The 20,547-nt window shown below is 36.5% G+C and overlaps 1 protein-coding gene across 9 annotated transcripts in view; it reads left to right on the plus strand.

Annotated features, from left to right (window-relative positions):
- Positions 1-20,547, plus strand: part of CACNA1D (calcium voltage-gated channel subunit alpha1 D) — a 170,212-nt gene that overhangs the window by 92,890 nt on the left and 56,775 nt on the right. For all 9 annotated transcript variants that reach the window (XM_090148162.1, XM_090148157.1, XM_090148156.1 and 6 more), the window contains 11 exons: positions 7,759-7,846; positions 8,752-8,778; positions 11,360-11,520; positions 12,125-12,350; positions 12,556-12,763; positions 13,494-13,614; positions 14,727-14,841; positions 15,532-15,601; positions 16,167-16,236; positions 17,711-17,855; positions 19,610-19,739. In XM_090148162.1, coding sequence (XP_090004288.1) covers positions 7,759-7,846; positions 8,752-8,778; positions 11,360-11,520; positions 12,125-12,350; positions 12,556-12,763; positions 13,494-13,614; positions 14,727-14,841; positions 15,532-15,601; positions 16,167-16,236; positions 17,711-17,855; positions 19,610-19,739 — 1,361 coding nt within the window. The remainder of the gene's footprint in view (positions 1-7,758; positions 7,847-8,751; positions 8,779-11,359; positions 11,521-12,124; positions 12,351-12,555; positions 12,764-13,493; positions 13,615-14,726; positions 14,842-15,531; positions 15,602-16,166; positions 16,237-17,710; positions 17,856-19,609; positions 19,740-20,547) is intronic.

Below are 20,547 nucleotides of genomic sequence, written 5' to 3' on the forward strand. Positions count from 1 at the left end.
ATACCACTAAGTATCACCATAAGTCCTTGATCAAGAAGAATATGTGTTTATATGTATATGTGTAGTTGCATGCAGTAGAAGCAATGACTTAAAAAGCTTAAAGTATACAGTCAAAACTCCAGTAATTCGTGCTAATAGGATTTTTTTGAGTTTCAAAGTGAGGAAATGACACTCTTGATCATTCTGATATTCAAGAATACCATTATATCGAGTCTTTTCTACTAGAAGTTTTCATATACAATTAGAAATTGGAAAATTTAGGGGTACTTTTATGGAATGGTAAGAAGTATAACTGTCACTTACTTACAGCATATTAGTCTATACAGTAATGTATAATGGAAATAGTAGTCTATTACCACAATAACTTTCTAGTGCTTCTGATCGGAGTCCCAACATAAAGAAGCAAGTTAGGTTTGTGATCTTGCAAAAAACTTTGAGTTATCATCTTGTTTCTGTATGTGAGAAATTTTAATTAGCAGGATTTTAATGTAATAATTTTATATAAGGTATTTTAGTTTCTTAGCTGTGTTTGAATAATAAACAAATAGAGAACTTCTAGTGCTATATGTAAATGAAAGCATGGATGTTGCTGGTATAATACTGAATGTAAGATTAAAGCCCAAATTCCAATATAGGTATTGATTTTAAATAGCACCTTATTATTTGGTTCATACTTCAGAAAGTATATGTAAGGCAGTGTGACAAACAATTAGATTGTCAAAGGCAACTCAGAAAAACATTTTTTTTGTGTTGAAATAATTCATTTTTACTGTACTCCTTTTTTTGCACTAGCACTGCTACCTTGTGAACTGCTCTTGAAAACTATAGTCCTTTCCAGAAGCTTAAATATTTACTGTTGAAGATAGGAGCAACAGTTTTATACTGCACTACTTTATAAGTGAACGTTACAGATAGAAATGTGAAATAGATACAACATCACCCATAGAAATGAGTCTTATCTAGGGCAGTGCATAAAAGCCAAAGAGTTCACAGAGTTGCCTATATTAGTTATTGTTAATATTTTTGTTTGGAAAGTATGCATAAAATATGAATTTGTCAGTATGCAATCCTTAAACTGAGAAGTGAATAAGTGCATATTTTACAAAGTAAATATACTGTACAAGTCCACCATACAGGGTTGTGGATGATGTCAACTGTGCTGTGACCTGTGGTCACCACTGACTTGGTTTGCAGGCGAAATCCCTGGGAGCTTTTTGCATCCTGTTCCAATGGTCTGCTTGTTAATACACTGCAGAAGAACTTTTTGCTCCAGCATTCTTTAAACAGTTTGTAGATCGTGTTGATCTATCATAAATCAGAAATACTTGTCTGCTTAGTTGTTGGTTTTGAGAGAGTTTTTTTGAGTTTTTTTAATCTACATTGTTAATGTAGGCGTTCTGGGGTAATTCAAGATCTGTAAGAGATTTTTAGTGTAACAGTAAGATAGGAGATGTAATTAATTAATTAAATCCCAAGAACTGAATTTCAGATGTTTGCTTCTATTTTAAATATAAAAAATCAAAGCCAAGTTACTAATACACAAAATACCAAAGAATACTAGAAGCCTCATTATCAGCATTATAAAACTACTGAATACTTTGTGTTGTATCTTAAAGTTCTGATACATTGCCTATCAGCTGGTCCTAATACCCCTACAAAGCAAATGTTAGCAGTATTCCTTTGACATCTGAGTAAAGTAGTTGAAATGTAGATCTTCGTGAATGAATTTACTGTGGGGTGATCAATACAGCCCTGCTCTTCAGTGAATAATGTTTCCTTTGCAGGTGGTCAGCTTTTGTCTACTTAAGGGATATCTATTTAGTCCCATCAGCTTGATGTCTACCATTCTAGCAGTAGAGCATAAAGAGAGCTGGCAGACCTGATGTGATTCCTGCTTCTGCAGCCCTGCTGGTATTGTAGATGTTGTTTTGAGGAAAGTGAAGTAAGAGATCAGGGTTGTAAAGGTTTCAGTATTCCGGGCCCTTAACTGTGGCTGAGATGTTGTGAACTGCTTCTGGCAAGATACTGATCTTAACATCAATTTTCCTCCACAAAGCAGACACAGCACACGCAATTATCTGGAGTGGTCTCTAAGTTGTACATTCCAGTCACATCACAAAAATCATTTCTGGTTTGGCTGAGTCATAAAAGGTTCAAAAAATGCTTTGCGCAAGCTCAATGTTTTGTTTTACAGTCAACTATTGATCTGAAAGCATTCCTTTGGCACTGAGCAGGCTTGTGTACGTGTGTGTTGAGTGGAAATTTCCAGCAAATAGTCTCCTAGCACTCCTCTGGCTTTATGCACGTGTGCTTGAATATGGGGCTGGGGAATTCATTTTTAGTACCAAATGCTGCACGATGTAAAGGAGGAAGGCTTGCTCAAGCACTCCACCTCATATTGTGTTGCATTCAAAGGTGTTGTGCTGCACGTAGTGTTGTGTGGCAAGGTGTGATGAGAGAGCTTGAGCTATCTATCCAGTTACTCCAGTTACTTAGAGAAAGCTTTTGGGTTTGGAATATAACTGTAATAATCTACTTTGTGAGTGAGGTGAAATTTAGGTAGCTATCATCAGGTTAATAATGTTGAGTAGTCAAGTTAGGAAATAAATTTAGTTCAAATATACCAATGATTTCTTGCTTCAAAGAACTGTCTTTGAAGCAAAAGAGAGCTGGGCTCCAGTGTGGGTAGAAGAAGCCACAGAACTACACTGAGTGCCTCTGGACAATCAAGACTGCCACTGATGTTATGGTGATGGAAGATCACCATAATGATCTTCCATGATGTCCGAGAGTTTTGGGTGTAGGATACGGAAGGTCTCTCCATGGCAGGAAAAGGTGCAGATCTCAAAGGCAGTTAAATCAATAACTACTGTTTTTTTACGTGATCCTGTAAAAACGTTCAGGTTCCTTTGCATTTTAAAAATTCTAACTGGACTTATTTAGGTTCTAACATAAGTTATTTATGTGTGAAAACCATGTATTTGTACTTTTTTTCCTGCTGGTGGACAAGTATTCATTGCTGTTGAACAAGGGGAAACCTTTTAACTAGTAGAATTGCCATTGTGTCTCTAGGAAAAGACTAGCTGTTGTATTTACATGAGCTAAAAGCTACTTACTCTGAGGTCAGCAAAAAGAATCTCCCATTGACTTCAGAGGAGTTCGAATTTAGCTCAAATTCCAAAAATCCTGAGAGGTGAGGACTGTAGCTCTGATAAGCTTTTCTGTTAGCAATTTCAATTTGTTTTGTCTGATATTGCTTGTGCTGTATATATGGACACGTTTTTATTTTTTTTGCGTTGCAACTGCTGCCATCTACTGTGTAAATGCTGGGATTACATGTACTTAACGCGAAGGGGTTACACTGGCTGACTTAATGGAAGAAAAGAAGAAAAGCAGACTTAGTTGCTTTGGCCGGTCTTCCAATAAACATGGTAAAACATGTTCGAGTTTGCAGTTGAGCTTTCTCTGCATTTGATGTGGTAACTTTTGAAAGCACATATTATATGCATTTTCTGTACCATAGACATATACATCTACAGCATGGAGATACTGGTGCATGCAGTTCTGCTCTTCTAAGTGCATGTTCCTGATAGACTGGTGCTGCAGTGCTCTGTCTTTTTACAGGATAGTTTTTAATCTGTTTAGATTTTAACTGAAGTGACTTTGAATGTTTTTATTTAAGTGCAGGCTTTCTTGTTTAAAGATACCATATACAAAACATGCTTTGAATTCAGGCGTGAAAAAATCCATGACAGTATGTCACAAGCTTTATAATTTACTGCAAGTTTTAAATAGCATGTCTATAATATAATAATAGCAGTATTTGCTATTTAATTCTAATTTTAATGTAGAATCTAACAACAGAAAAAAAAAAAGTCAAAACCAAACACCTTTACTGTATCTGCTCTTGTTTTTGATAGTTTTCTGTAATGGGTGTTTTCTTTATTTTCTCTCTCATCCACAGTGGAGGCAGACAAGGGTTCTTATGTGGTACATACTTTCAGATCTGTTCCTTTTAATACTGGAAAATGTATTGATTTGACATAATCACAGTGACAGCAGTTAGGAGATCTGTTTTTAGTCCCATGTAAAATGAATTTTCTGGAGCAGCTGATATCCTTGCTGTCATGAAATGATCACTATTGTGACTCAGACTGAGGCTTGAAAATCTGGTCCTTAACAGAATGTGCAAGATTAATTCAGGAATTGCTAGAATGGTATGGACTCATTTTCAATGAATATTGAATCAGCTTAAAATTATTTACGTACTCATGTATGGTAAGATGGATTATTTCACTCTCCTTCCACTGTCATGTAACCAAACCATTTCAACCTGTTGGGAGTTTTTGAGGGCTGACAAAAAAAAAAAAAAAAGAGAGAGAGAGCCCACAGAAATGAATGCTGGCAGAACCAAAATGAAATCTGCACTGTGTAAGCAGACACCTCACTGCTGTGTCATGTGCAACATCTTCCTGGCAGCCTCTCCGTAAGCTGAACTTATCCTGAGGTGCTTCACAGTCAGAGCAGCGAGAATCCCTTCTTTCTGATGTGCTTTCTCCTCTCTTCTTTCTGTGCTTTGCAGAAAGTAGATTTGGGGAAATTTGTGATGAATTTTTGATGAATTCTCTTCTGGGATTTTTTGTGCTGATTTCCTTTGTGACCACCTCAAAGATTTGGCATAAAGAATTCAGAAAATCAATGTATTGATTTGACAAAGAATTAGGACAGTATTGAAGGTAATGGAACTATGGAATTATCAGCCAACCAGTTATTAACAGGCACAAGGAGAGCATTCTGCAAGGTTTGCTTTAGAATGTTGCCAGTATAGCACCGTGTTTAGTAATCATAAGATTCTTTCCAGTAGCTGTTCCTTATCCTCATAAATAAAATTTAATAGGTGATACTTTTGGCCTAATTTCTCTATCCTCAGGAAGGTATCAAGCTGCATGCTGTATGGGTTAGCTATACTGCCTAATGCAAGCATTCTTTCCTTTAAAATAAAGGCAAAAAAAAAAAAGACAAATAAAGAAAATCTGCTATCTTTCCTCAGTGTGCCCAGCACACACCACCCTCTCAAAGCTGTGCTCCTGGGACTCTTTCAAGACTTGCCTAGTTGCTTGCATTAGTTAGTGTGAATGTGGTCATGCAGTGGTTTTGCTCTTTCCATCTAGCTAAAAGTTTAAAGACTTGTCAGCATTGTTGGAGCTAGGCTTACACGTGTTGCTTTTCTCAGTACTTCTGTCAAGTTTTTCTGTTGGCAGACAAATTCCAAGATAATGGTAGTTGCGTTCCTCATTTCAGTTGAACAGGTTTTTCTTCTCTTCCCTTTTAGTAACACAGCACCTGCAAGTCACTAATGAAGCTAGAGCAGTACCCTCTTTGAAATGAAGGGTGACATCCTGGCTACAGAACTGACAATAGGAGCAAAGATTTTTGTCTTTGAAATTTGTTTTTTTTTTTTAAATGCAGCCATGTTCAAAAAGGGCTGATATCACTGGGTAGACATGGGTCCAAATTATATTACTTTATCAATTTTTTTAAAATTATTTGTCACGTATTCAAAATGAATAGCATTTGTGTGATACTGAGTGACTGGATTCTAGGAGTACTCCTAGATGACAGAAGGGTTGGTGTATTGGACATGAGCATGAGAAGCAGTCACACATGTTGCCTGTGTAAAACTTACTGCAAAGGTGAGCCTAGCTCTGTTTTTTTAGAGCAGCTCTTAATGACAATGTTTGAAATGAGACTTCTGCACTCTTACGTGTGCAGTTGCCCTTCACAAGTGCTAAACTGTTCACCTGGTGGCTTTCAGGTTGTGTTTCCTAACAGTGTGATGTCACACAGCAAAAGACAGCTATTTCCTTGCTAGACAGAGAAACTCCTTGCGTTTATTACAAAAGATATTGACATTTTTAAGTAATAACTCTTCATTCTGAAGGTCTGAGGTAGTGCTTAAAGTAGTTTTGTCTTTTTGTTTTTTCTTAAAACATTGACAATATTAATTATTCAATTTGGATACCAGTGAAGATTACCTGCTTTAGTTTTGAATGAAATTCCTTTTAACTCCATGACTGAAAGCTGTGAAGTTGATACAGGACTAGCAGTGTTCATTTTTTTTTTAACTTTCACTTATATAATACTATAACTGAGGCACTTGCAGGTGCTGGCAAGGGACTTTTTTTGTATATATCATGGTTAAATTAATATTTAGAAAGAATAACCAAAACAGAAGAACCTTGTGAAAAAAGTTTTGCTGTGCTTACTGCTTGGAGTGCCTTGTTTTATTCAAACACCTGCATGGATATTTGTGTTTTCCTTTGCTATGCCAAGTCTGTGTTTAGCATTTCATACCGTGGTGACTTACATTTGTGGGGGCAGGTTCTCAGCTTTTGCTGCATAGAAGCAATCAGTCTCTCAATTATGGAACTGATGAGCACGTAAACCTTCCTACCTGCATGTATCTCTAGATCAGTACTGAGGCAATATAGAGGCTATGGAGAAACACTAACAGCTCTCATTTTGTACCTGATTTGTAGACAAAACAGAAAATTCAGTGCTTGATTCTCACTTATGTTAATGTGTTTAATAAAGCCACTTCAAGCCTCTTTTAAGCTACCAGAACAGAAAGAGGCACTGTAGCACTTCTGCCTTCATTACTCAGTCTACAGACACATTCTTTGGAGTATATATATCCCCAAAGCAGCGAATTATCAGGAGGCACAGCCCAGAATACCTTTAAGATATTATTTTGTGCTTTTTTTCTTGCTGTTCTTTGGTAATTTCCACCCTCTCTCTTTCCTTACTCCATATGGTATTTCTACTATATAAGCCAGAAACATTGATTTGACATTTTTCTTGTTCCTGAGGTTTTCCTTCAGTGCTTCCTTTGCACAGAGGTACTGTTTCCCCCTAGGAAGTATTAAGAACTTTGGTTGTTCATCCTTTCCTAACACTTATTCTATGTTGGTAGAAGTAAATGGTGATGAACAATTGACAAGTGAGCTCTGTCTAATAAATCACTAGCTGCAATTGCTAACTCTGATCCCTGCTTGAGTGGGGATTGGACCAGGTGACCTCCAAAGGTCCCTTCCAACCTCAATTGCTCTGTGATCCACCACATGTGCTGTAATTAACTGATGTTACAAATGTAACAGCCCCCTTTCTGCTACATCCCTTGTAGTACCCATTCTGACATTCCCAGTGCTCCTTCCTGACTTCTCATGTGATATTTGCGGGCACAGTTGGTTTTTAATGTCTTGTTTTGATAATTTCTTAATAAAATGAAAATCACAGAGTGGCCAGCATGATCAAAATGCAAGTCCCTATTTTCAGAGGAACTGTAGCATTTCTTGGAATTAGCAATGTGTTAGCAAGAGTTCAACTGATAATCACCTCCAAAGTGGTAACAGGACACTTAAAAGGTTGCAGATTCTAGCACTGGTTTATTTATTAGTTATGTTCTCTTTGTTCCACATTTTCTCTACATTGCATTCTGTAGTGCATTTATGCAGTTATGACGAGTTGCTGAAACAGAACAAAAAGTTATAATACACTCTGGTATTCTGTGTGCTTTCTTTTGCGACATGTGAAGGACTGATGAAGTGTCTGTTTAACTTCATCTGCTATTCCTCAGCCCTTCTGAGCTCTCATTAGATCTGCAAAATCTGGAGGTATTCTTGCCATAGAGCAGGAGGTCAGATGCTGTGTAATGCCCTGCTTGGCTATCAATCTAAAACAATTGCTGTCTCCTAACAGCAAGCATGCCCACCAGTGAAACCGAGTCAGTGAACACAGAGAATGTGAGTGGAGAAGGAGAGAACCCAGCATGCTGTGGGAGCTTATGGTGAGTACACATTGATGATTCAGCCCAGCGGGCAGCTCAGCACCCTGCAGCCATTGGCTCATTCCCCTACGGTGGGATGGAGCAGAGAGAGCTAAAAAGGTAAAAGTGCTAGAACTTGTGGTTTGAGGGAAAGAAAGAAAGAAGGAAAGGGAAGGAAGGAAGAAAGGAAGAAAAGAAACAAAAATGTGATACAAGTGCAATTGCTCACCACTTGCTGACCAATGCCCAGCCAGTCCCTGAGCAGTGACAGCTCCCCCAGCCAATCCCCCAGCTTTTATTGTTCAGCACAACACTGTATGGTGTGGGATATCCTTGTGTCCAGTTTGGGTCAGCTGTCGTGGTTCTTTCCCCTTCCAGCCCTCCTTGTGTACCTTCAGCCAACATGAGAAGCTGTCAGTCCTCAACCAAGTGTAAGGACTGCTCTGCAACAACTGAGATATCAGATTATCAACATTATTCTTATCTGAAATCTAAAACACAGCATCATACCAGCTGCTAGGTAGAAAATTAACTCTATCTGAGCCAAAACCAGGACACCCCCTCACCCTTTTCCTGTAAGATTTTATTGAATGTAATTATGATCCAAAATGGAATAGTATGAACCGTAAGGAAATTGTCTACATGATGGTATTTGCTGTTTGTTTGCAAAGATTTTCCTGCTTTCCCAGCATATTCTACTCATTGGATAATTTACTTAGTTTTAAATGATTTGTTTTATTTTACTTAGAATATTTGTAGAGCTTTTAGAATGGTATCACAGAAAATAAATAACAAATAGTAACATTATTGTTATGTATATGTAATTCCAATTTATTGATTTGAAAAATTCCATCATTCCAAAGAGATTGAAGTTGTGTTAGCTAATTTTTCTGCACTCTTAAAATTTTATTTTTCTTTTCTTTTAGTCAAACCATCTCAAAATCCAAGTTCAGGTCAGTATTTTCATCTCTTTTTTAATTGCTTTTTTTTTTCTTGATACACTTTACATGTCATTAAGATCTAACATGTTTATTCTTTATTTATTGTACTTTAAATATTACTGTTTGAAAATGCCAAATCTTGATCTAATTATCAGTCTTCTGGCCTGATTCTCACATCAGCCTCAGGAATGTTGTTCTGCAATAGAATTACTCTGTGTCTCGGTGCAAAGTAACTCAGGACATAATTTGGAAAGAGTATTTGTTTGACTGTGAACTTTTTTGCTTTTGCATAAAAGTAGAAAATACTTCTTATTGTATGCCTTACCTGCTATGTCATGAGTGAAATCTGAAGTTAGGCTTTGGAAATATATTTCTGATGAGTCAGATGGGAGCTAGGTTAAGAGCACTACATCCTAGAAGTGGATTATCTGCCAGTTTATATCAACCACGTATTATTCTAGCATATATAAATAGGTAGGTAGATAGATAGATAGATAGATATGATCTATTTGTAATCTTCCAGGTGGATTTGAGATGTTTTGATACTAGAGCTGCTGCTTTTCTATTCTAGTAGTGAAGGCAAGGGTTCCTGCACAGATGTTAGTGCCCACAAATACAGAAGAATTTATCTTGAGCATCAATCTTTACATCTCTGTGAGCTAACTAGTGAAAACACAAGGTACTCTTAATTCACAGATACAAGAATTACACATATGGTTTGAGCAACAGAGTGCAGTTTAAAAAGTGCCATGTTATTCTGAAACACCACAGATAAAAAATAATCTGAAACTGAATGTTGCTAGTTTTATATAGATCTACTAGCAATATGGAAAATACAAATTGATTGCAGATAACCAAGCTAAACTTCATAGGCTGACTTGATGGGATACTGAGTTCAGTCACGGTGCAAGTCTGGACTTCCTATTTCAATTGGTTTCAGATTTGTGACTGGGACCTAAAGGAGCCCCTAAACATGAATATTTGAGCAAATGAAAATGAGAATAATGGTTTACTTACAAATAATTATGAAGAAAAAGTGATGAATTATTTAATGAGAACATAAACACTGAATAATTTGGTTTGTTGTAACAAACTGTATCAATTGAAATTGTGGTTTGAATACTTATACAACTGCTATATTTTGTGAAAAATGCTTCAAAATTTCATAAAACAGTATTATGTCATTGCAAATTTATGAAAATGAATTTTTTTCTTCAAAATAAAAGGCTACGTTTCATTCTTTCCCCATCATGAATGTTAGCGCTTTATAACTGGGAGGAATGGTTACTGAAAAATTGAAGATTATTGAGAGAAATTCATATAATGTATTTTCTGATTTTGTATATTCCCCAGTTCTTTTGTCACAACAAGCCAGCTACTTATTGACTATTTCTACTTATTCCTTTAGTTATTCCAGTCTAATGAAAGTAGACAATTACTGTTATTCTCCTTTTTGAATTTTTGCTTCATTTCTTTATTTTTTTTAATATGCTCATATCATTCAAGCACTTGTACATGTGCGTGCCATTGCACACTCCTCAGGAGCATTTTCGTACGTGCGCCATTTAGTTGGAGCATTTTGTCACTGATTCCACAGGCCCCGGGGAAGAAAAGTCCCGTTGGCTTTAGAGAGCGATGACTCACAGACAGTGAGGCTGCTCTTGGCTTGTATGAATAGAGAGATCCAAACAATATTATCTTTATCTCGTTTGCTTAAAAGATTGAGTGTTCTGTAAGTAAGAAAAGCTGTTGACCTACCTGGTAAGTGAGCCCTCCCATTGCTGGCTGCAGGCATCGCACTCTTGAGCCAAGGACTGGCAAGATAAGAGTGTTCTTGAATGCAGTGTTGCTTTAGGTCAGGACAGGGTACAGTTCCTTCACAGAGTTAGAATACTGCAAAGGTCTGAAACATCTTTGTACCATCAAAACATGTATTTATTTCCAGTGCTAAAAGTTTAAGGTGTGCAAAGAAAATGTTAATGTCTGAATGCGTTGACAGCTCAGATGTTTTTATTGCAGCATTATTGTACATAGATTCTGTTTACTGAGGGAGATTTAAAGCATTTCTAGCTTTACATATAGTCAATATGTTATCTCCTAATTCAGGCACTGGAAGTGATAACCAATATACCTAGTTATTTATAACAAATTTCGAAGGTGTTTAGTGTCATTTTTATTCCTGTCTGCACAGATTAACTTAAAGCCTACATTTTGAGACTAAATGTAATCTGAATTCTATTTCTTTTGCTTTGTGGAATTTTCTTTACTACTATTAATTTTATGGGGCCTGGGAAGACAGGTTACTTGATTGCCTTGTTACTCATTGAAGTATTGAATCCAGTTCAATATAATTGTCACTCCTGAAGATGTGGTTTACTTTTAAAAACAAAATCTAAAAGAGGAATAAGAAATTAGCACTCCTTAATCTGCAACTGATAATAATTTACACAAGTAACTGAATTACTTTACGTTTTATGTCGATGCACCTACTCACACGTGTATACTTGCACTATACTTCTTCAGAGATGAAACCCTCTTTAAGTTGACATGCCATTTCTGTATGATAAAAATTTACTTTTATTTGAACTTTCAGTCGACGCTGGCGTCGCTGGAATCGATTTAATCGAAGAAAATGTAGAGCTGCAGTAAAATCTGTCACATTTTATTGGCTTGTTATTGTCTTGGTCTTTCTGAACACATTAACTATCTCATCAGAACATTATAACCAACCTGACTGGCTGACCCAGATCCAAGGTACAGACAAAAATTATTTGTCCTGTTTGTAACTGTGGATACTTGCATTCTGTATATATTTCATACTTTGTCATTTTGTTTGTTGCTGTCCTGAAGATTTTCAGCCCACCCAAAAGGCAATACAAGAAATGGTTGACTATTAGATTTCCATTTCCATAACACAGCTTAATTGCATACCAGCAAAAGAATGGACAATACTAAATTGCAAATACCTGTACTTTTGTTGTTAAATCATGCTTGAAAGGTGAGGAAGAAAATGGTAATTGGTACAGCACATTATGGACTGCGTTGTTCAGTTTTTAGTGTGGACTCAGGTTGTGAGTTGAGCAGCCATGAACTACCCAACATGTTGGAAAAACAAATAGTACTTAGGTTGGCAGGAAGGTTGGCATTCTTGTGTAACTCGTGTCACGTTAAGCAACAAATACTATCCAAAGTAAAAAATAAAAATATAAAACATAATTAATAAAACCATTCATTTCTTCCTTTTTAAGCAACAGGCCTTATAGAAAGTATAATATTAAGATGTTAAAATGAAAATGGAAGCTATGAGACAACTCAGAAATATCATGTTATTTTTTTTTTTTTTAATATTTTGTTCCAGATATCGCAAATAAAGTTCTTCTGGCTTTGTTCACCTGTGAAATGTTAGTAAAGATGTACAGCTTGGGTCTACAGGCTTATTTTGTTTCTCTTTTTAACCGCTTTGATTGCTTCGTTGTTTGTGGTGGCATTGTTGAAACCATTTTGGTGGAGTTGGAAATTATGTCACCCCTTGGAATTTCAGTGTTTCGCTGTGTTCGTCTCCTGCGTATTTTTAAAGTAACAAGGTAAGATTAACTAATACTGCTAACTTTAGGGATAGCTGAAGGGTGATCAGCAATTCTTTTGTAATACTTCATCATGCACTGCTCTTTTACTGTTCTTTTGGTTGGTTGTTTTTTTTTTTGGTTGGTTGGTTTTGTTATGGTTTTTTTTTCTTTTTTTTCTTTTTTTTTTTTCGGTGTGTGTTAACACACGCATTTTAATTTATAGGCACTGGGCATCCCTGAGCAACTTGGTAGCATCCTTGTTAAACTCAATGAAGTCCATTGCTTCACTGTTGCTTCTGCTTTTCCTCTTCATCATAATCTTCTCGTTGCTTGGAATGCAGCTGTTTGGAGGCAAATTTAATTTTGATGAAACTCAAACAAAACGGAGCACCTTCGATAATTTTCCACAAGCTCTTTTAACTGTATTCCAGGTAACTGTCTTTCATCCCCTATGAAACATTTTATCTTTGACAATCAGCAGAACTGTTTAAGTGATCATGTTGCCTGAAAGCAAAATTGCGAATACTATTTATTCAGTTTACTTCAAGTAGCATTCTGCTCATTAAATTCAGTACTCCGGTAATTCTGCGCCATTTGTACCATTTGTTTCATGTCTTATATGATCTATCTATGCAACATAGCTGTCATATTACTTCACAAAATCTCTTTTGTCCATCAAATTTACACTTAGAAAAAGAGGTGACAGGTTGTCTTATTTTTATTAATTTGTTTCCTTTAACTTCATTAACTATTTAAAAGTTCAGCTTTTCCCTATGGAAAAATTGAGATGCATTGTTAGAGGGCATGTGTGCATATGGGTTTATATCAGTTACTATAATATAGAAATAAGTTTAAAGAGACACTACCATGTTTATTACAGTTTTAAAGATTAGAGATCAGGCTAATCAGTTCCATCTTTCTAACCATTTCCATGTTCAGCTTTGCAGACGTTGCACATTACCACAGTGTTTGGTTTCAGACATTGTAGGTGAATGTTTAAGGCAGGCACTATAAGACTCAACGCTGTATCTGCTTCCTATCTCCTCACTAGTAGTTTTTGTATACAGAAGGTTAGCTTTATTGTGTATTTTGAGCATAGGAAACATAGTTCTCTATTGTTCCTTTTAATGATGAGTTATTAATAATATATTTGCTTCTCAGATTCTAACAGGTGAAGACTGGAATGCTGTTATGTATGATGGCATAATGGCGTATGGTGGCCCATCATCTTCAGGCATGATAGTCTGCATATATTTCATTATCCTCTTCATCTGCGGTAACTGTATCCTTTGTGCTTCATGGAAGCATCTCCAAATAGAGCTGTGTGCCAGGGTGTAACCATGCCAGGGTGTAACCATGCCAGGGCCACAGGCAAGATTTTTCCAGAAGAGAGTAAGTTGCAATGGACATGCACGCTCATTGTGCATGTGCTCAGTCCTTTGAATTGACTTCATAGAGCAATTCTCTTTTTTACATTCCCTGATGAATGAGATTCCAGGGATCTCTAAGTCTGCAACCACCACAGTGGCAGGAAAAAAAAAAAATAAAAATTATTCTTCCCTCAATGGGAAAACAACCTTATTCTACCTGCTTGTCTCTATTTGACATCTCTCCTTCTCGAAATGAATGGATGTAGTTTGATCTCTATGACAGTAATTTCCTGTTCATCCTTTTGATTCTTTGTATAGATCTGTTAGGTCTGACACACACCGACAATGGAGCCAGTGATCCACTGTATACTGCAAGGACCAGATGAGAGAAATTGACAAGGAGAAATATTGAGTCAGCTAGGATTAAGTCTTCTGAAGCATTCCCCTTCCCTGACTTCAGTATGCTGGAAATAATCCCTTGGTCCCATTCAGCAACAGAAACTAGTGTCATTCTCTTAAATTCTTAAAAGGTCAGGAGGTAATAAAAGGGCAAAAACATTCTATTTTCTGTACTACACTGTACTTATATCGGTATTTGTGCGTAACTGATACAGACTGAAGTACAAAATTTGATATAGATTTTCATAGACACAGAAAACAGAGCACTATAGAAATAATTTTTTCAAAATGCCTGAACATCCTTGACTTTCAAAGGATGATGTTTTGTATTTGAAGCATGCTCAGGCTAACATAAAGTTAAGTTTCATTTTATTTAAAAACAAACAAACAGCAAGTGTTCCATTATTTTAAAATCAGTGATCCTGCTGGATCTTGGCTGGTTTTACACCAAGTATTATTCTACACTGTTAGTGAGTGTTATTTGCACTACATTCCAATGTCACCCGTCTCTACACTTAAGGTTGGGAACATGGGATTTATCTCTCTCACATTGTCAGTGTTTATACTAATAATAAACTAAACAAAGTGTTGTAAAGCATAATGTCCTTAAAATTATTTGAAATAGATATCTTGCTAAATGTCTTCTTGGCCATTGCTGTGGATAACTTGGCAGATGCTGAAAGTCTAAATACTGCTCAGAAAGAAGAAGCAGAAGAAAAGGAAAGGAAAAAGAATGCAAGGTAAAACAGCTCAGGCGTGATGAATGAGCAAGAGAAGGGAGGAGGAGAGAAATAAGTTTTTTCCTGTAATTCTTTCTTGCATAAATAGCCTCACTATTTGCAAAATTTATTGGACTTGGGAAACAAAGGACAGAATTTACCTTGACATTAAATTAAGACCCAGTTAGAGTGATTTTAGATAAAAGTTGGCTAGGGATTGGGAAAATAGGATGACCTAAGGAGAGAATGAAAGCCAACTGATGTTTAAACATCATAATGGTAGGATTTATTGTACAATTAGAACAGGAATGTATCTGTTCTTGCCAGTGAAAAAGACCATTTGGAATCAGTTCTGTAAGCCTTATACAGGCAAGAAGAAGACCTTTCCTCAAGATTAGTGCTGCTCGTTGAAATCAATGCAAGTCCAAGAGCACATTTTATCCATCTAGAAAGGAGTAATGATCATGCATTGAATTCTGCAGTTAAATTCAAAATGGTAATGTTTGAAATGGATCAAGTGTGTTCAAATGCAGTAGATTTTATTACTTTGATGACTGCTTCTGTGCAAATCACTTTAAATATCGCTTACATTTTTTAATGGATGTTTTTATGAATACTCAGCTTTTAAAAGTATGCTTATAATTCATTCTAAACCGCTTGTCCTTTCGTGATTTGCATTGTACTTGTTTTTTGCCTGTTTGTGTTTTCTAGAAAAGAGAGTCTGGAAAATAAAAAAAGTGAGAAGTCAGAAGGTGACCAAAAGAAGCCCAAGGATAGTAAGGTGTTTATTTTTTTTTTAACATGTGTTTAAGAAGGAATTACTTTTCAGGCCTGCTATTCGTTATGTGATTTCTTTTATGAAGTCATCACCCATATATTTTTTTCCGGGGAAAGGAAGCCCTTCTGATGCTTGGCGTCTTTGCAGAATCTGTTAGCCCAGAAAATCCTTTTGATTTTAATATCCAAAGAAGGAAAGGTCAAATTTGTCATTACTTTAGGATCTCTGAATGTATTTTGCCTGGTAAATCCAGTGGAAGAAATTAGTAAAAGATGAATTCTCAGTTGAATTTTCAACCATTATTAGTGATTTTTACCAAACCTGTTGGTCATATTGTGATTGTAATGTGAACAGCTAAAGGAATACAGATATTATAGAAAAATAATGTTTTAAATATATATATTAAAATGTCAGTTCTTCTCTCTTCTCAGGGTTATCCTGTTTTAAAAAATCAGGCTAAATATGGGCATGACTTTCTTGACTGCAGAGTCTTACTTGTTCTGCCTTCTGTTAAACTCTGTATGCAAAGCTCTACTGAAAACTATTTTCTCCTCTTTCATGGCCATAGGTGACAATTGCTGAATATGGAGAAGGAGAGGATGAAGATAAAGATCCTTATCCACCCTGTGATGTACCAGGTATGTTAATACCAGTCCAAAGACAAAAGCATTTAAATTTGTTAGCTAAAATATCATAAACTGCTCTCTCTGAACACTGAGTCATCTCCTTTGAAGTCAGTGAAATTGCACTCTGTTATCAGTGGATAAATGGGCCTCTAAGTTGCTAAGTACAACATTTTTCTTTAGCTCTCTTAAGAGTATAAACATGAGGGTTAATACTGTGAGCCTGAAGACTCTTGTGCTAATAGTAACCTGAATGTGAACGCAAATTCTAAAATGTTTGGAAGTAAAAAGACTTTCCAGGTCTGAAGGTGTTCAGTCACTATTATCTCAGTATCTTCCAGTCCAGCAAACACCTCTATCTAAAAATCCATTCTGATTGTTTCAACACCTGTTACAGAAATCTGTTTCTACCCTACCATTGGAATGCTCGTTGACCAAACTGCACAGAGTCTTACAATACACCTCAGGGATGGGATTATAGAGCTCGAGTTTGTGTGGGTCTTCTGGCACAGGATCAGGGGGTGTGAGTCCTCAGCCTCTCCTCAGCTTTGTTGCCCTCCTCTAGATGCTTTCAAGATCATCCAGCATTTCTTCTTATTATTGTGGAGCCCAGAGCACACGCATTATTCAAAGTGAAGCTGCACCAAGGCTATGTCAGAATCACCTCTTTTGGCCAGCTGGCTATGCTGTGTTTGCAAACATGGTTTATCATTTGGCTGCCAGGCCACACAGCTGGCTCATTTTGAGCCTGCGGTCACCTACTACCCCCTGATACCTTTCTGCAGTGCTGCTCTCCAGCCATTCATCTCCCAGACTCTACTGTTTCAAGCGTAGAACTTGGCACTTAACCTCTGTTGAATTTCATGCTATTTGCTGATTGTCTAATGCTCTAGTCTACCTTGATCCCTCTGCAAGACCTCTTGTCCTACCAGAGATTCAACACCTCCTCCGAGTTTAGTATTATTAATGAACTTTCTAAGGATGCTTTCCAATCTTGCATCCAGATCAGTGATAAAAGGGTTGAACAGGACTGGCCCTGGAATCTGACCCCAAGCAGACTTAGCATCATTCTCTCTGATCCTTCTTGTAGATGTATATATAACACTATTCCCAGTCCTCAGGGACCTCCCCAGACTCCGAAGACCTTTGGTAAAGTATTGAGAGGGGTACAGCTATAACATCTATGAATCGTTCAGTACTCTGGTGAAACCTGTCTACTCTCTGAATATTCATAGATTCATTCACATTTTTTTCATGGATGTTTAAAGCTGTGGTATATAATTTATGGTATATGTGATATAAAGCTGTGTAAATATAATTTTTCCCGTAAGCTGTGTATATATATTAATACAATTTTATATTGCTATGAAATTGATAAATTGTTATTGAAATTGATGAAACACTGAATTGTATATATAATACAATTTTATATTGTTATGAAAAAAAAAAATCCTTTTTATTTTTAGTAAAATAAATGTTTAATTTATAGTAGGTGAAGATGAAGAAGATGAGGAGGATGAACCTGAGGTACCAGCAGGCCCACGTCCCCGTAGAATATCAGAACTAAATATGAAGGAGAAGATAACACCGATCCCCGAAGGGAGTGCCTTCTTCATTTTCAGCAGCACCAATCCGTAAATATCATTCTGGAATATTCTCCCTTAGCTCCTCCAGTGGTGAAGGAGTAGATCTCCTTGCACTGAGTGTACGGATAGAGCAGCAATATCTGCAGCAAGATAGGAATTGGTTTCTAAGTGACTTGATAAATAAAAATAATTTGTTAAATACATTAATTTGCCTCCCGCTGTCAAAGATGATGATATTTTTTATGTACTGACTATAGCATAGATCTGCATAGGTCTGAAAAGTACCTTTTGATGTCTACTAGCTAGCTATTCTCTTAGTCACTGGATATAAAAGATCTGAACATGAACTATGAGGATTTTTGCATGAGGTGGAATTCCTAGAAACCATGGGAAGAATGGCATGTTTTTGTAGCAGTGAACGTGAGGAATGAGGAAAAAATGTAAGAGACAAGAAGGAGGAAGGAGGTATGTATCCTCTCAGTTGACAGTGTTTTTCCAGATTAAAACTAAAACTGACAAATTATTTAAAAAATCAGAAACAAGAGTAGTTAGATTTTGGAGGAAATGGAAATCTTTCACCACTCAATCTAACTCCAGAGCACTGCAGATTCTATAGTGATGAGGAAAGCAAGCTTCAGTAGTCAGTAAAAGTTGTTACTGATTGTTGGATGGAAGTGAACAAGTGAATGGAATTCAGTTCCTACAGGACTGAAGATAGCTGTTACATTCAGGTATAGCAATTTCAGGGGCAGTCATGGCAGGGCTTTTAAAAGTTATTTCTACAGGAGAGCCTTGTTTCCTCCGTGGCAGAGGTCTTCACAGATAAGATTAAAGGATGATACAAGCCCGATATTTTGGGCTTGTATCTTATTGATTATGAGGATTATCTAATACTCAGAATTTTTTGACAAACTAGAAAGGTATCTATTTAAACTGGTAATTTTAAGAACACGTGCTGAATGCACATACATTAGACTTGTTGAACATGTCAATTTCCTTTTGTTCTCAATTAATTCTATATGGTTTCTCAGGGTGAAATCTCCATCTTGCTTAACTGAGATATACTGTACTCAAATCATCTACTTAAAAGAACAAATTTCCTCTGAGAAACTGATGATTTTTCAGAAGAATATTTCAAACGACTTTAGTGTTAGTCAATTATGAACAAGATTCTGCCATTTTGCCAGTTTAATTCTGGACCAACTCCAGTGAAGTGCCCAGTGTCACTATAGCTCAGTGACCTTGGGCTCAGTGACTGTCAGCATACATGCAATCCCACTTCATATTTGTCTGAATGCTAGCAGCTCTATAATCTTCAGCACACACTGGTCCTATAATTCTGCAAAATAGAATCTTTGAGGGAAATTATTATTTGATCAGAGTCTTCAAGTAACACAAGAAGATCTCTAAACTTAAACACATCTCACCAAATTAATATTTACAACTTTAATAGCGAGTAACAGTTGGGATCTGAATAACCTTAATATTTGGCATTTGACATTGATATCTATCTACATGCACAGTGGTATAAACACTGGAATTTATAATGGCATTCATAATCTGGGAAGTTGTCTCCCTTATTCTTTTGATAAGTGCATTTTCGCAACTGGAGAACTGGATTTTGAATTGATTTAAGTTTTTTACATAAGAGGGAGCAATAGCTTCAGCATTACACCATGTTTTAACTGCTGATGTTTTCCCAGATCTGTCATTTTTGGCAGAGTAATAAAAAACATGTTGTGTATTAGCCATCTGGTGAATTGTATTTGCACATGTGGTACATTTTTGTATTTCTTCTGCAGAATTCGAGTGGGATGCCACAGGCTCATCAATCACCACATCTTTACCAATCTCATCCTTGTCTTCATCATGCTGAGCAGTGTTTCCCTAGCAGCAGAAGATCCAATTCGCAGCCACTCATTTCGAAATAATGTAAGCCTATCAATTTTGTATCTGGAGATAAATATATCCTCATAGAATAATAAACCTTTAGGACTAGTGCCTTGTTTTTAATTTTCAAGTGAAGAAATGTTCCTTTTCCTTTTCTGAGTCAAACATTTGCTTTTTTTTTTGTGTGTGTGTGTGTGAAAAACATAAATCTTTCAAAGACAAGTATGTTTATGGATGGAGCATCACAGGTAGTATAGCTATTTTGCAATAGGGACAGAGAAAGCTTTTCAAGTTATCATGAGTTGTGCATGCTTCTGATTAGTTATGATTGAACTGCTTTGTGGGGATTTGGACAGAACTGTCAGATCTCCCCTGTCTTACATATATGTTGATCTGCAGGCTAGCCATGGACTTAGAGGAAAATCTCTTACTAGAAAGATGGGCCTTCTGGGTCAGTAGATGTTTCAGTACTAAAGTTACCAGAGCAAATAGTTGGGAAACACAGCTTTTGTTTAGTCTTCCCTTGTAGAAAAAAAAAAAATGCTTGAAAATTGAACTCATAATGTCAAAAAACAAACCACCAAACCAAACAAGCAGGGCACCAATGCGAAGACCTTCCAAAATCAATCAAAAAAGAAATAAATGAATAATTAAAACTCTGAACTTAGTTTCAAGGTGTTTGACAATCTAACTTGTGATTTTTAAAGGTTTGGGAATGGCCACAATGTTACAGTAGGCTAAATGCTAATCTGTATCTGAGGAATTAATTCTGCTTAAGATTCCTTCTGCAGCTTTGAAACAAATCTCACTACTGCCCCAGGTGTTGTGCTTGCATTTTTATTGCAGAGCA

The sequence above is a fragment of the Phasianus colchicus genome, chromosome 11, assembly GCF_987193195.1.
Source record: "Phasianus colchicus chromosome 11, bPhaCol1.hap1.1, whole genome shotgun sequence".
Lineage (NCBI taxonomy): Eukaryota > Metazoa > Chordata > Aves > Galliformes > Phasianidae > Phasianus > Phasianus colchicus.